A 15,438-nucleotide genomic window follows, 5' to 3' on the forward strand; every position below is an offset into this window, starting at 1 on the left:
ACTGCCGCTGAATCTCCAAGGTAAGTGAAGAGAAGCCCTTAGACACTATCCATAGCTTGGATTTGTACCAAAGGTGTCTAGTTTGCAGTGTCTTTTTTATTCATTATTATTATTATTTTATTGTCAGTATTTATGTCTAAGGAAATTCTGCTTCATGAAGCGTTTAAAGTCTGGTTTCATTAGAATTGCTTTGAATACTGGTCCCTGCAAAAGTCTTGTAGTCGTCGGAATTAGATTAAAAAAAGTAGGAGAAGAAGGGGGGTATTTTTTCTGCACAAACAGTTTTGATTACTGCAAAAAGTGTGGATGCAGGTATTTTGAGGGGTGTGTATCTCATGTAATTGTATTCTTCATGTTTTGTTTTGTAGGTTTTTTATTGGGATTTATGGGGTTTTAGCCAAAAACTGGCAACAAAGCATTGTGCATAGGTGACTATTATGCACACAATTTAAAAAGAAAAGAAATAAAGTTTTGCAATAAAAAGTTTCCTCAATAAAAAATAAAATAATCATTTGAAAATTATAAATGCATGAAATATGAATGGGTAGATGTTGATATTTTGGCTCATGGAGAACTTAGCCTCTGGCATGCATCAACCAACAGAACTGCTTAGCGCCCCTTTCTGAGCCTCCTACCTCCAGAATGCATAAAGCAATACTCTCAAATAGCTGGGAAATACATGCTCTGGCCCCAAATCAGAAAACACCTAAAGGTGCTTAAGTTTAAATCATGTGAGTAGCCCAGCTGAAGTCAATGGGATCTTGAGTTGATATTTTAAACCCTTCTTTAAAGACCCAGACAAAGAAGGAAAAACTGTTAAAGCATTTGAAATATAAAGTGTTAGGCAAGGTTTTTGTTGTAACAATACCTCTTCTCTTTCCCTTTCACCGTATAGAGTTTTTATTGGGAGAAACCCATGCTTAGCAGTCTTTTCCATGTTATTAAAGATGGTATTAACTGTCCTTTGGGGGGCGGGGGAGAGAGAGAGAGAAAAAAAAGGCTAGTTTAGACAGGCTGGACCTGTTGTTGTTGGAGTCCAATTCTGTGTCCTTTAACATGAAAAAGAATATCAATGAGAAAAAAGGCAGCGTCTGTCTCTGGTGCTGCCTTTCACTTGCTGCTGGAGTAAAACAGGCCGAGTACATGGTCTCATCAGCAGCTCCAAGACCTGGCGAACTTGTACCAGAGTCGGGCTATTTAAAGCATTGCTTTTAGCTGCCTTTATGTCCACAGGCTCATAACAGTTGTTGCAAAAGACGGAGTTGTCTTGGCTCCCTCGGCCAGAGTCTGATTAGACAAAGGCAGAAGGAGAGAGAGATGGAAGAGGAAAAATGCTAGTCCCCCGCCCAGTTATGTGAGGCAGTTCCTGCCCCGGGAAGCCGAGAATTGCAGACATGACCCACTGGAGGGGGAGCAGAGAGAAGTGGGGAGGGCAGCAGCTGCAGGTTTATGCAGTTACTCCGGGAGGCTGGCAGGAAGGAAACACGTTTGTGGGCTGCTTTGGGAGACAGGGATCTGCGACATGCTCCGCACTAGGGATATTAACCCCAGAGCCCAGGAGTGATGCTGTAAAGGGAACTGGGGCTGGGAACCGCCCTCTACCTTCCCATTTCTCCTGCTTTTCAATCTCTCTCCCCTCTTTCCCTTTCCCCCCTTCCCCCTCTTCTCTCCCTCTCTGGCTGGCAGAGCCGGTCACTTTCCTGTTCCCATTCCCAGGGGCATCCACTCTCCCGTAGCTGGATCAGCGCCCGCAAGCACGTGTGCGGCACGGGCAGGGCAGGGCAGGCTCAGGCCGGCCGCGGGGAGCCGAGAGGATGGGGTCAGAGCCGGGCAGAGACAGCCCCCGTCCAGGGAGCGCGGCGGTGGTGCAGGCTGCTGCAGCCCGGCTGGGTTTTGCAGAGCACAGGAAGGGGCTGGACCAGGCGGGAGCGGCGGTGGGGCCGGGGTGGGAGAACAAAGCCCAGAGACCGGGCACGGGGCGGCGCCGGGCTGGCTGCCTTGTCTGGGACTCCAGCCTGGGCAGCTGCTGCTCCCGCGGGCTCTGTGCGGGGCAGAGACCGTCATCGGCCCCTTGCTGCCCAGCTGGGCTGGAGCTTTCTCCAGCCGGAGCCAGCCCCCGGCGGCAGGTAATCAGCAAAGGGCCCGGGGAAGGGTCCGGGCACCAGCGTCTCTGCACAAGGGGCCTGAGCTCTCGCAGCCCCGGGGAAGCGGCTCCCGGCTGGTTAATGCCCTGCCCCGGGGCAGGCTCCGGGCCGCGTTGGCTGCAGTGACCCGCTCTGCCGCTGGCTCCGGCCAGCCTCTGCCCCAGAGGCGAAGGGGGGGGCGGGGCTCAGATTGGGCAGGAGACCGGGCCCTGTGGGGCTCCCCTGTGCGGGTCTGGGGGTGCGGGGGTCAGCAGGGGGCAGGCAGCGTGAACGGGGGTAGACTGGCAGGTGGGTAAGCAGGGACATCCCCTCTGACTGCCTCACCTCGCTCTCAGCTGTTGATCCACTTCTTCCCCTTCTTCTCTAACCATCAAATGTGGGGGTAAAATCCACGTCGAGTTCCCCATTTTCTCTCTTTCTCCCACTCAGATTTTGCCCCATTGTCTCTCGAGTTCTCAACCGTCCCGTTTCAAAGCCCCTCGTCTTTGGGATATTTCCCCACCCATTTTTTTCTGCAGCGAATGGTCCTTGTTTAGGTGGCAAATCGTTTCCAGGAGTCCTTCCCCCGTGGGAAGGGGGTTAGTGGGTGCAGGCCGGGAGAGCCTCCAGTCGCCGCCCTGGGGACGAGGTGGCCATTTTCCGCCAGCCACAGGGCATGGAAGGCAGGCGCAAGTGACCAGTGAAAGAACCAGTCCCAGCTCCTGCCTCCCCATCTGTCACCTGCCCATTTCCTGCTGCCGCCCTGCCCCGCTTCCAGGCAGCCTTTCCATCCATCCCTGGCCCTGTTAAAACAGCTTCACAAAGGGCTTCCTGTTGCCCCTGTAGTGGAGGGGAGCCGTTACTTTCCGTTAGTTGAACTTTCCTGTACAACCCTTTCCAACTTTCCTCTCGTTATTCAACATCCCTCCGACCTTGGCGGTGTTCTCCGCTATTGTCAAATCGTTTCTGACCCATTTTCTCTCCACTTCTCAAAGATCGATATAGAAAACCCAGAAACTGTGCTCCGTTTTCTCATTAGTTATCTGTTACTAATTTAATATGCCCAGAGATTTTTCCCTGTCTCTCTAATTATGAAATGTTAACATAAAACAACATCTGAGGATATTTTCTCAGATTCTTGAACATGGATATAAAACCCTTGCATGTTGCCCTTTTCGATTTATAAAATAGTCATAAGAATTTCACTCGAATTTTCTCTCTCCCCATTATCAGCTATTGATATAAAATCCCTCACATTTTCCCACTTTCCTCTGTAATTTGTGAAAATTGATGGAAAATTCCTCAGATTTCCACCCTTCTCTCGTTAATTCTTGAACACTGATATCAAACCTCAGATTTGGCCATTTTCTATATAGTTACCATATCTCAATTGAAAATCCTCTCCATGGAGGTTTTCGCCATGCTTTTCAATCGCAGCAGCTTCCCCCCCCCCCCCTTTTTTGAGGGGGCAGGGGTGGGGAGATCTGTTGCCCTGTGTCATTCTCCAGACTGGAAATTTCAGGAGGTTAGAATCCCCAGTGATCAACTTTCCCCTCTGATTTGAGAATCATTTGTCTCATCCTTCCTAGCCATTAAAATATTTGCTGGAGGAAGTGACTTACCCCATATTTAATACACAGCAAAACTAAAGGCCTCTCCCTGTATGGAGGATGAGTGTGTCCCACCCGCTAACAGGACAGGTGGCCGGACCATTTGTTTTCCCCAAATGACATGAAGGCTTCCTTCCTATTGGGCAAACAACTTAATTAGTCATAAGAGAAAGATGGATACATTTATGGGTGGCATTGTATGATGGGCAGAGCTCGGAAGCCCTGGGGCTCCCTTCTGGTTTATGTTTCATGTTCCAGAGAGCTCATGCTTGAGGGATTCAGCCAGTCACGTGTAGGGGTCAGGAAGGGATTTTCCCCCCGGCAATATAGTCTGAAATTTTTTTGTCTCATTCCTCTGAAGCATCAAAGAAGTCCATGGCTGGAGATGGGACACTGGATGGAATGGGTCAGTGAGCATTCTCTCTCTCAGGTGCTTGGCTGACTGGTGCTGGTTCACATGCTCAGTGTCTAACTCTGACTCCTCCAAGGCAGGTTGGCAGTGATTTGGGGGGAGTTTTGCCTTCCAATGCAGCATGGGGTGTGGGACGCTTGCCAGGGTTTTTTGGCTCTATCTCACTTAATCATTTCCTTGCCTTTGGAGGAGTCTCAGACATCGGTGATTCCTAGTCTCTTCCTGTGGCACCGAACAGTTTAGTCTCTGGGCAGTTTTACTATGATCTGATCTCAGTTGTTGCAGTTAGGGTGTGGGTGCCTGTAAGATTGAGGAAGTCAGACCAGATGAGGTGGCATCTTCTGACTGTAAACACTATGACTCTTCGACTATGAACAGAAGCCCCCTGGTGAATGGTCTCCTTGAGGGATTGCTTTCCCCAGTGCTGAAATGCAGCTACCTCTGGGGTGGGCCCAGGATGGTCATTACTAACCCCTGGCAAGGCATTAAAATTCCTTAATATTTTGGCTCCTTCATGTTCTTCATTCTCTTGTTAAAGAAGCATCATCCAAGGCTTCCTCTGCCAGTGTCAATGACTGACCGAGGGTGGTGGTAATCAAATACTGCTCTGCATTCCCCGCAGATTGGGCTTTTCACCCCACTTCCAAGCTGCAGGAACTTCCATTCAGGCGGTGGATGGAAAAGTGCTCCCCAGAGTCTGTATCATGGAAAGGGGAAGTGAGGAAGGCAGGAAGGAGTTCACCTCTCCCTCCCAGTTATTTGTTTTTAAAGGATCCTGGTCTCCCTCCTCACATTTCTGGTCTCATTGAGAGCGGTGTTAATCCAGACTCACTGTGAGGAAGGCCAAGGCGTGACTCCAGATTAACATAGAGGCAAATGAGATCAGCAGCTCTACCTGGGGGAGGGGGGCGGTTCATTAGCTGCTGTCACCAGAGAGCTATGGTTGTTGTTAAAGGATGTTGTTAAAGCCTTTTGATCTCTCTCTGTCTCTGCTCATGGTAGTGGGGTTGAGTTTCCTGCGTCAGAAGCTGCTGCCTCCATGTGATCTGGGAGCCTGGGCTGAACAGCTGCTGCTCCTCTAGTGGGGTCTGCACTGGGTATTGACCTTAATTAAAGCTTCCTCTGAGCCCAGCGGAGGTGGGGAATTTCTCCAGTTGGAACTGGCCCTGTAGGGCAGCCCTTGGTTCTGCTGACATCAACTCCTCAGCCGGAGACTCCAAGTAATTGAGACCTCAGGAAAAGCGTTGTGCACAGTCAGGAAAGTCACTCTCTGCACAGACAGCCCCTCCTCATCCCGCCTCCTGTTAGCAATTCCAGGAGCTGATCCAGCCATGTGAGAGCAAATGATCCAGAAAGGGGACTCTCCCAGCCAGAGGGAAAGGGAGAAGGGGCAGGGGATAGGAGACAGAAGGGAAAAGAGGAGAGAGAGACTGAACAGGGCAGTGAGAGACCTTAATAGGAGAAAGATTCCCAGGTCTCTAACCTGCCCAGATGCACCGATTGCAGCTTACATGGGCAGATTCACTTTGCTATGAACAAGCTGAGAAGCAGAGAGGAAAAGCCAGTTCCTGCTTCTGCTGTCCCTGAGCCGCTGGGGGAGTGTGCTGTCTTGGGGACAGGCCAGGGGAATCCCCAAAGGGATTGCTGTGATTGTGCTCTTTCCTAGCATTTGTTACTTTGTTACTGGGCGTGTTTAAAAAGGTCTCAGTAGGTTTAGTCCTGGTGGGAGGGGCCAGGGTGGTGTCATAAATGTAGTAAGCAAGCAATTTCCCGGCATGGATTCATAGAAACCTAAGGCTGGAAAGGACCTCATGAAGTCATCAAGTCCAGCCCCCTGCTGAGACAGGACGGGTAAAGCTAGACCATCCCTGACAAGTATTTGTCTAACCTGTTCTAAAAACTTCCACAGCCTCCCTTGATAACCTATTCACCCGCACCTAAATATCCTCATAGCTAGAAAGCTTTTTCTAATATCCAACATAAATCTCCCTTGCTGCAGATTAAGCCAGTTGATTCTTTCCCTAACCCTGTGGACATGATGAACAATTGATCACCATCCACTTTATAGCAACCCTTTACATATTTGCTATTAGGTTCCTCATCTGTTGTCTTTTCTCCAAACTAAACATACCCAGTTTTTGTTACTGTCATCTGGACTCTCTGTAATTTGACCTCTCTCTAGTTTTTAAGTGTGACACCCAGAACTGGACACAATACTCCAACTGAGGTATCACCAGTGCTAAAGTAGAATGGGACGATTATGTCTTGGGCCTTACATAGAATACTGTTAATATACCCCAGAATATTAGCTTTTTTTGCGACTGGATCATATAATTGACTCATTCAATTTGTGAGCCTCTGCAACCCCGGGTCCCTTCAGCATTACTATGGTTTAGGCAGTTATTCCCCATTGTGTACTTGTGCATTTGAGTTTTCCTTCCTAAGTGTAGTACACAAACAAAATCCTTCCTCTGTCAGACACACTTTAATATCAGAAGTTGTTCAGGTAATAAAGCTCCAATTTTCACAGGCCAAGAATTAAACCTGGGTTTCCTGCATGGCAGGTGGGAATTCTACTATTGAACCACTTTACTAAAATTCATATATCTTGTCTATTCCTTCTGCCCATTTGCTAGGTCAGTGACACTGTCAAAGAAGGAAATTAGGCTGGTTTGGTATGATTTGTTCTTGACAAATCTATGTTGACTATAATTTTTACCCCTATTTTCCTCTACATGCTTATCAACTGATAGTTTAATAATTTGATCCAGTAACTTTTCAGGTCTCGAAGTTAGGCTGACTGGTCTGTAATTCCCCAGGTCCTCTTTGTTCTTCCGTTTTTAAAGATAGGTACTCTGTTTGCAGTTCTTCAGTCCTCTAAGACTTCACCCTTCCTCCATGAGTTCTCCAAGATAATTGCTAATGATTCCAAGATTGCTTCAGCTAGTTCCTTAAGTACCCTAGTCATTTGTTCCTGAATTATAGCATCTAAATCCCCAGCATTCTCCACATGGTGGGGGATTTTTATATTCTCTCTGGATACTCCAGACTTGCTGGATACCCTCATTTCTCAAAATGTGCTTTCCTGATATCTAACACCCCTGGCATACTGCATTCAGTGACTTATCTGCTCCCCCTTATTCCTCGCAACTGTGAACTCCACCAGCTCACGCTCATCAGTCCCAGCTTCCCTATGACTCTCTCGTTGTCTGTGGCCTTTCTTGGTCAGTAAGAAGCAAATCCAGGGACACTTTCCCTTTGGCTGGAGTCTTCTCTTTCTGGGACAGGGAGTGTCCTGCTCTGTGCTTCAGGAGCAACGTCTGGCTGTGTTGTTCTCAGCAGAAATGGGGACAGTTAGCTGAGGGTGCAGCACATTTGAGCACTTGCAGAGCTGGCCCCAGGATGTTACTGCTTTAAAGTGAACTAGGGTTAAAATAATGGCACGTTCTTTGTGAGAAATGTCATAGACCCCTAGCGTTAGAAGGAACTGCAAGGGTCATCTCGTCTAGCCCCTGCCAAGATGCAGGATGTGTTGTGTCTGAACCATCCTAGACAGATGGCTATCCAGCCTTCTTTTGAAAACCTCCAGTGAAGGAGCTTCCACAGCCACCCGAAGCAGCTGTTCCACTGTCCTATTGTTCTTACAGTTAGGAAATTTTCCCTGACATTTAATCTAAATCTGTTATGCTGGAGTTTGAACCCATTGCTGCTTGCCCTCTTTGGCAAAAGAGAACAACTTTTCTCCATCTTTTTATGGCAGCCTTTCAAGTATTTGAAGACCATTATCATGTTCCCCCTTAACCTCTTTTCCAGTTAACCATACCCAGTTCCTTCAGCCTTTGCTCAGATGGCTTGCATTCCATCCTTTTGATCATCTTTGGCGCTTGCCTCTGGATCCTTTCTGGTTTCTCTACATCCATTCTATACATTGATGACCAAAATTAGACACAGTACTCGAGCTGAGGCCTAACCAGCACCGAGCAGAGTGGCACTATCCCCTCCCATGACTTGCATGCTATACCTCTGTTAATGCAACCTAAAATTGCATTTGCTTTTTTTGCAACAGCATCACATTGCTGACTCATATTGAAGTCGGGATCCACCACAACGCCCAGATCCTTCTCAGCAGTGCTGTTGCAAGCCAGTTTACCTCCATTCTGTATTTGTGTATTTGTTTTTTCTTCCCTTACGTTTGTCTTTGTTGGATTTAATTTTGTTGTTTTGTAGCCCAGTTCTCCAATTTATCAAGATCCTCTGAATTTTAGCTCTGTCCTCCAAAGTGTTGGCAACCCCCCCAGCTTTTTGTCATCTGTAAACTTGATTAGTGTGCTCTCTATTCCTGCATCCAGGTCATTAATAAATACGTTAAAGAACACTAGACCCAGAACAGATCCCTGTGGAACCCCACCTGAGACCTCCCTCCAATCCGACGTCATTCCATTAATAGTTATTCTTTGTGGTTGTTTAACCAGTTATGTATCCACTTAATGATAGTTTTGTCGAGCCCGCGTTTTTCCAGATCACTTATCAGATTGTCATATGGGACTGTGTCAAAAGTCTTGCTGAAGTCCAGGTATATCATGTCCACCACATTTCCCCATTCACCAAACCTGTTATCCAGTCAAAGAAGGAAATCAAGCTGGTTTGGCATGATTTGTTCTTGGTAAATCCATGCTGGCTGCTAGTGATCACCCCTTCATCCTCCAGATATTTGCAAATGGAATGTTTTATACATTGATCTAGTAGATTCCCAGATATTGAAGTCAGAGTGACTGGTCTATAGTTCCCCAGCTCCTCCTTTTTCACCTTTTTAAATATGGGCACCACGTTAGCCCTTCTCGAGTCTTCCTGGACCTCTCCTGCCATCCATGAGTTTGTAAATATTGCCAGTGGCTCCGAGATTTCTTCAACTAATTCCTCAAGTGCCCTCAAGTGAATAGCACCTGGCCCCATTAATATGGATTCATTCAGATTGGTCAGAAGATCTGACATGTTCCCTGCTTATCTCGATCTTCATCCCTTCCCCTTAATCGTCTATGGGAACTTTGCTATTTCTTACTGTCTCTAACATTCCTTGCCAGCTATAACTCATTCTTTGCCTTGGCTTTCCTGATTTTGTCCCTGCATGCTTATGCTATTTCCATGCATACTTCCTTGGTGACATGCCCCTCCTTCCATTCCTTGCATGTGTCCCTTTTGATTTTTAAATAGCTTAAAAAGTTCCCTGTGCAGCCTTGTTGACCTCCTGTGGCTCTCCTTACCTTTCCTCTGTGTCAGAATAGCTTGATGTTGAGACTGTAGTATTACATGTTTTAGGAACTGCCAGCCCCCTTCAACTCCTTTTCTTCATAATTGGTTTTTCCATGGAACTGCCTGCTATTTCTCTGAGTTGGCTGAAATCCGCCTTTCTGAAGTCCAGTGTCCTTGTTTTGCTGTTCTCGTGTCCTCCTTTCCATGGGATCTTGAATTCAATCAAGATCGCTTCCTCCAAAGTTCCCAACCATCTTCAAGTTTCCAACTAACTCATCCCTATAGGCCAAAACCAGATGCAAAATGGATGACCATCTAGTTATTTCCTCAGCTTTCTGAATCAGAAAGTTGTCCCCTACACACGCTAAAAATTTGCAGGACGTATTATGAATTCATCTGACAACCCTTGTTTTCTTTCCCTTGAGCAGGATTTCCAGTTTCCAAAACTGATGTGATCTTCCCAGCTAGAATGAGGGGAAGGGCCGTGGGTCCCAGATCTCCGGGCCCGGAAGAAAGCGAGATTGTGGAAGTTGACTGCATGGGTGAGGAATCATTAATCCAAGTCAAAAACTGTGTCAGTGCCTGAAGGAAACAGCTGGGCTTCCCTACAAAGACCTTGTGAGCTCTTCACATTCAGGATTGGCCCCAGTAGGTGACGGATCCTCAGGGCAGATTTCGCTCATAGGTCCCTACACACCCTGACTGACACCTGGCAATAACTCCCTCCTGACCTCTCTTCCCATTGAGTACTTGGATGGGTTACAGAAGCAGAATTGATCCCTTCTCTCTCCCCTATGGGGAAATGTTTGGGGAATTCAGTTCCTGATTTTCTTCCCACATCTCCAGATATTACTTTGGTTTGTTCTTTCCTTTTCCATTCCAGTTTCTGAGGTTTCTCTCTCTATCCTAGCAGGTGTTGGGATGGTGAGTGAGAATGAGAAGTGTCCTCCACTGCAAGACTCTGAGCAAGTGGAAACACGTGCGGTATTACTGCAGAAATCCAAAGGGAATGCGTCCATAAGCCATGAGCAGGGAAATGCCTATGAGAGACCGCACAGGCCAGAAAGGCAGAAGGGAAACAAGCAAGGGAAAAGCGTGTGTAAATCCATCAATTGTTTGGAAACTCACAAAGACCTCAACAAAATCTCAACCCAGCAGAGAATTCCCATGGAAGACAGAAAAAAAACCTGTACTGTGTGTGGGAAAAACTTCAGTAACCGCTCAGGCCTTATTAACCACGAGAGAATCCACACAGGGGAGAGACCGTATGAATGCAACGAGTGTGGGAAAAACTTCCCTCGCAGCTCACACCTGATAATACATCAGAGAATCCACACGGGAGAGCGGCCCTATGAATGCTGTGAGTGTGACAAATCCTTCAGTAACCACTCAGACCTTATTAGACATCAGAGAACCCACACAGGTGAGCGCCCCTATGAATGCTGTGAGTGCAGGAAAACCTTCAGTTACCGCTTAGCCCTTATTGAACATCAGCGAATTCACACGGGGGAAAGACCTTATGAATGCAGTGAGTGCGGGAAAAACTTCAGTTACCGCTCTGATCTTATAAGACATCAGAAAATCCACACCGGAGAGAGACCTTATGAATGCTGTGAGTGTAGAAAAAACTTTGCTGACAGATCAGCCCTTATTAATCATCAGAGAATTCATGTGGGAGAGAAACCCTATGAATGCTGTGAGTGCGGGAAAAGCTTCAGTTACCGCTCAGACCTTACTACACATCAGAGAATCCACACAGGAGAGCGCCCCTATAAATGCTGTGAGTGTGGGAAAACCTTCAGGCAGAGTTCACACCGCATTAGACATCAGAAAATCCACACAGGAGAGCGACCCTATAAATGCGGTGAGTGTGGGAAAAACTTTGCTGACAGCTCAGTTCTTATTACACATCAGAGAATCCACACAGATGAGCGCCCCTATAAATGCTTTGAGTGCGGAAAAAACTTCTCTGACAGCTCAGCCCTTATTAGACATCAGAGGATCCACACAGAAGAGAGACCCTATAGATGCTCTGAATGTGGGAAAGGCTTCCATCAGAACTCAACCCTTACTAGCCATCAAAGAATCTGCAAAAGAGAGAAACACCATGAAAACCTTGTCTAGGGCTGACAAAAGATGTTTTTTCATATTTTTCCTAATTCCTACCTAGTGACCTTTGTTTGCACCATTTGATTCACTGTGCTCCCTCAGCTGTCCCTGTTGTTACCTCCTTTTGCAGCTCAACCTTTGGGGTAAATCCTATGGTCCTTTCTTTCAGCCCCTTTGTCCTATGTGTCATGGGAGTGTGCGTTCCTACTACAATCAACCCCAGGTAGGAGAGAGGGGTGATCTTGAATAGCTATCTTGAATCTATCTGAGCCTCATCTCCTCTACAATTTTCCATGGAGTTAGCTATCCTGATGTAAAAACATAATTATGCTTGCAGTAAAGATATAGCTCATATATAGTGGCTGGGATTATTGAACATATTTCCACATGATCTGATCTAACATTCATTGCTTTTCCTAATCTAAACAAACCCGCATCATATATTTCTACTCTTCTTCCAACTGCAAAGCAATAATTAGAGTCACCAAGTTCCCTCTTTAGGGATGAATTGTCTCATTCCCAGTTGTTCTTACATTGCTCTGTTTGTTGCTGAACAGCAGTTATTTTTTGTACCATTTTTCTCATTTAAAATATATTTAAAAGTAACAAAAAGCAGGGACTGAGGCAGGTAACACATGTCATTTCAGCCTCTCTAATATCAGGAGGAAATGGGGTGAATCAAAGGAATTCCCTCCTTCCCTATCACCCTCGCAGTGTTACCTCCTGTCTGAGCCATGTTGAGTTTATCTTCACATTCTGCTTGTCCACGTCCTAGAGTGACAGGTGATGCAGTGTTCCCAGTTCTCTGTGCTTGGGAATCATACTTTGATTTCTTTGATGTCAAGTCAGACTCTTAGGGCTGGAGATGAAAGTGTCACAGACTTCAAAGGAGAATTTGAACTGACCTCAAACACAGTGTGATCATACTGAGTTTAAATCTCAGTTTCCGTTTAATCGCAAAGCCACAAAGTTGGGAATGTTGGCCATTTCTTCCTAGCCCCTCCCCCCCCATGATGAGTCAGTTCTGACTAAAGCAGGTTTGAATGGATCAGAGGAGAATGTGGTGAGAGAATCTGTTGTCATGATTCTGAGTCATCTGAAGTAACCTTCTCTAGAATTTTACTTAATATGAAACTGAAAGTGGTGTATTCCACTCTGTGATGTGGGTTTTTCTATCTTTCCTGAAGGCCATTTGGTCTCATAACTGGTGGTTAATTTTGTTTTAGCAGAATGTCGCTCACAATTATTGGGGACTTGGAAACATGATCATTTGCTAAAACAATCATTTCTTACTTAATTTTTGCTTCCCTCCCATCCCCCCACCCTTTCATGATCATATGGAGAAAGTTCAGTAAATAAGAGAATACTCCAAGCTATTGGACATGCTACCTAGGAAACAGTAAGGTTTTAAAATATCAACTTTCAAATGGTGAACAACAGCACAACGCAAATTGTGTAACTAACTGAAATAAAGATATCATCCTACTTGCGTTCAGTTGTTTAGGTCAGTACTTTCTCAGATGATCCAGGAAGTGAATTCCACAGTAAGTGACTTAGAACTAGGCAAAATGAACATGTATTTCCCAAATAGTTGTGACCCTGGCCCTACAGGAAATTACTCATGAACGTAATCCTGGCTAATCCTATGATTTGGAAAATGCTGTCCTTAACTGTGCAGATGAGGAGGCAATAGAAATGGGGGTTTTGTTGAACTCACCCTTTGTAGTTGCTGCAAATTTGTATAACATGAAGTCAATGTCGAATGTTAGGGGAGAGATCCCAATCCAGGTCTGGATAGAGTTTCTAACTTAGACCTGCGCCACCAGATGAAAGAAATGAACTGGGCGTGTTTAGGGAAGCCATTCCTCACTAACCCTGCTGAGGTTTTGTGTGGGTTGGTAGACAATTCTACTCCAGAGAAGTGTGAATTATCCTGACAATGGCCAAGCGCTTGGGAAGAATTCAGATAGACATAGCAGGCATCCAGCAGTTGGTTTTCAAACCAGAAAAGGAAGTTATGAAGAACTATGTCCCAACTATTTGGAACTATTGGATCCCGAGTTTCACGAGGCAAAGAGAGAAACAGTTGATGCCTTCAGAGGATATTCCCCCCTGAATCCCAATCTGGGTGCCTTATTTGACAAATTCCAAGTTCACATTACAGGATATTCAAATGTTAAGTCCTGATTCTATGTTTTTAATCTTAGATTTGCTCTTGTGTATTATATATTTGCATCACTTTTCCTCCACCTCCTGCTACTTTGAAAGATTTTAAAATATTAAAATAGAATAGAGGTGCTTTTTCTCATGATGCAGACTTTCCAATATAGTGTGAAACCTCTTCCACCAACACTTTTGGGAGAAGACGGATATACATGAACTCACTGAAGTGGAAAACATCTATGCTATGGTAAACCACAACTTTACAGAAACATTCACTATGTGTACATGGGGATTAACAGAAAACTAACATATACTAAAAAATTACAAAATCTTATCATATGTTACTGTTATTAATGAAAATGAAAGTAAAGAAGTTAATTATTAGGTGAGGAATGAAAGTCTTCTGTGATAACCAAAATTATCTCAGAAAACTGAAAATTATATTGTTTTTCTTTTTGTTAGTATTATAGGAAATGGTGGCTAATACTGGAAATCTTTGATGTAATTTGCCCTCTTTCGATTAAGGAGTTCTGAAGGAAAACCTCACACCAAAAGTTAGGGTGGTGGAATATGTGAGAGAAATAATGTACATAAGAATACTGACCCAGTATAGACTTTAATTGTTTTTATTTCAGATGGAATTTATTTTGATAAACTTTAAAGTAAATTTCTGTTCAGAGGAAAACTACTTAAGAAGAAAAAATTGTGTAACCTTTTACCTAGTTGCACTGTAAGGATTACTCAATTCTCCATTTCTCTTGTTTGCAATGAAAAGTTGTGAAATCTGTCATGAAATGTCATATATAAATGTCATATATTTTTAAGAATGGTGATGGATGCATGATGCAGTGGATAGTTTTTCTGTTAAAATCTTTTGCAACCATTTTTGTTGTGGTGGTTTTTCTTTGCAAGCTGAGACCCTGTTTCCTTTTCAGGAGGCCAGCTGTTAGAGCATAGCCCCTTCACGCTCAGGCCAGGCTGTGGAAACCTCCAAACTGGCCTTGTTTTTCTTTTGATATGTTTGAGGTTTGCATAGGAACCAAGATCCGTGTTTTTCATGTGTGTCATCTAACCAATTCCCACCTAATCAACTGTCTTGATTGACATGTGGGTCACTAAAACCTTCCCCCTTGGAACCAACCCTTGATCGCCGTGTGGTCATACAAACCTTTTCTCTCGGACGAAATAGACTTGATCACCATGTGCATAACAAAAGCCCTTCCCCTCAGAACCAACAGCCATGATACAAGTGTGTGTAATCTAAATGCTTCCCCTTGGAACCAATACCCTTGATCCCAGTTTGTGTCACTCAAACCCTTCCCCCCAAACCCAAGAGCCATGATAGCCGTGTGCGTCACCCAAGCCCTTCCCCTAGAACGAAGAGCTGTGATCGCCTGGTGTGTCACCAAACCAGTCCTCCAAATACCAACATCTGTTATTGTCATGGGGTCACCCAAATGCTTCTCACCCAGAACCAGCAGCTGTGACTGCTGGATGGTCAATGAAACCCTTCCCAACCTGAACCAACAGCCATGATTGTCATATGGTCACCCAAACCCTTCCCCCCTGGAACCACCAGTGCAGGTCGATGTGTGACCTAAGGCCAGAAGGGATCATATAGCACAGGTCATAGAACATCCCCACAATGATTCCTAGAGCAGATCTTTTAGGAGAACATCCAGTCTTGATTTTAAAATGATCAGTGATGGAGAATCCACCATGACCCTTGGTAAATTGTTCCAATGGTTAATTACTCTCATTGTTGGGCCTT

General features: G+C 45.4%; 1 protein-coding gene across 2 annotated transcripts; it reads left to right on the forward strand.

Annotated features, from left to right (window-relative positions):
- The first annotated feature begins 1,960 nt into the window (after positions 1-1,960).
- Positions 1,961-14,712, forward strand: LOC137152777 (zinc finger protein 436-like). 2 transcript variants are annotated; one of them, XM_067547710.1, is made up of 3 exons: positions 1,961-2,126; positions 9,824-9,937; positions 10,306-14,712. In XM_067547710.1, the coding sequence occupies exons 2-3, from the start codon at positions 9,865-9,867 to the stop codon at positions 11,517-11,519; spliced, it is 1,287 nt and encodes a 428-aa protein (XP_067403811.1). In that variant the 5' UTR covers positions 1,961-2,126; positions 9,824-9,864; the 3' UTR covers positions 11,520-14,712. The 2 variants fall into 2 exon arrangements, with proteins under 2 accessions (XP_067403811.1, XP_067403812.1); XM_067547711.1 differs by having other exon boundaries at positions 10,309-14,712.
- The last annotated feature ends 726 nt before the right edge of the window (positions 14,713-15,438 follow it).

The sequence above is a fragment of the Emydura macquarii genome, unplaced genomic scaffold (genome assembly GCF_026122565.2).
Source record: "Emydura macquarii macquarii isolate MOO-44397 ecotype Brisbane River unplaced genomic scaffold, CSIRO-AGI_Emac_v2 contig_1230, whole genome shotgun sequence".
Classification (NCBI taxonomy): domain Eukaryota; kingdom Metazoa; phylum Chordata; order Testudines; family Chelidae; genus Emydura; species Emydura macquarii.

Excerpts from the sequence above, each read along its gene's own strand:
- LOC137152777 (XM_067547710.1), top strand. The coding sequence starts at position 9,865 with ATGAGGGGAAGGGCCGTGGGTCCCAGATCTCCGGGCCCGGAAGAAAGC. Across the intron at positions 9,938-10,305 it reads TGTGGAAGTTGACTGCATGG|CAGGTGTTGGGATGGTGAGT; the intron begins GTGAGGAATCAT and ends TCTCTATCCTAG.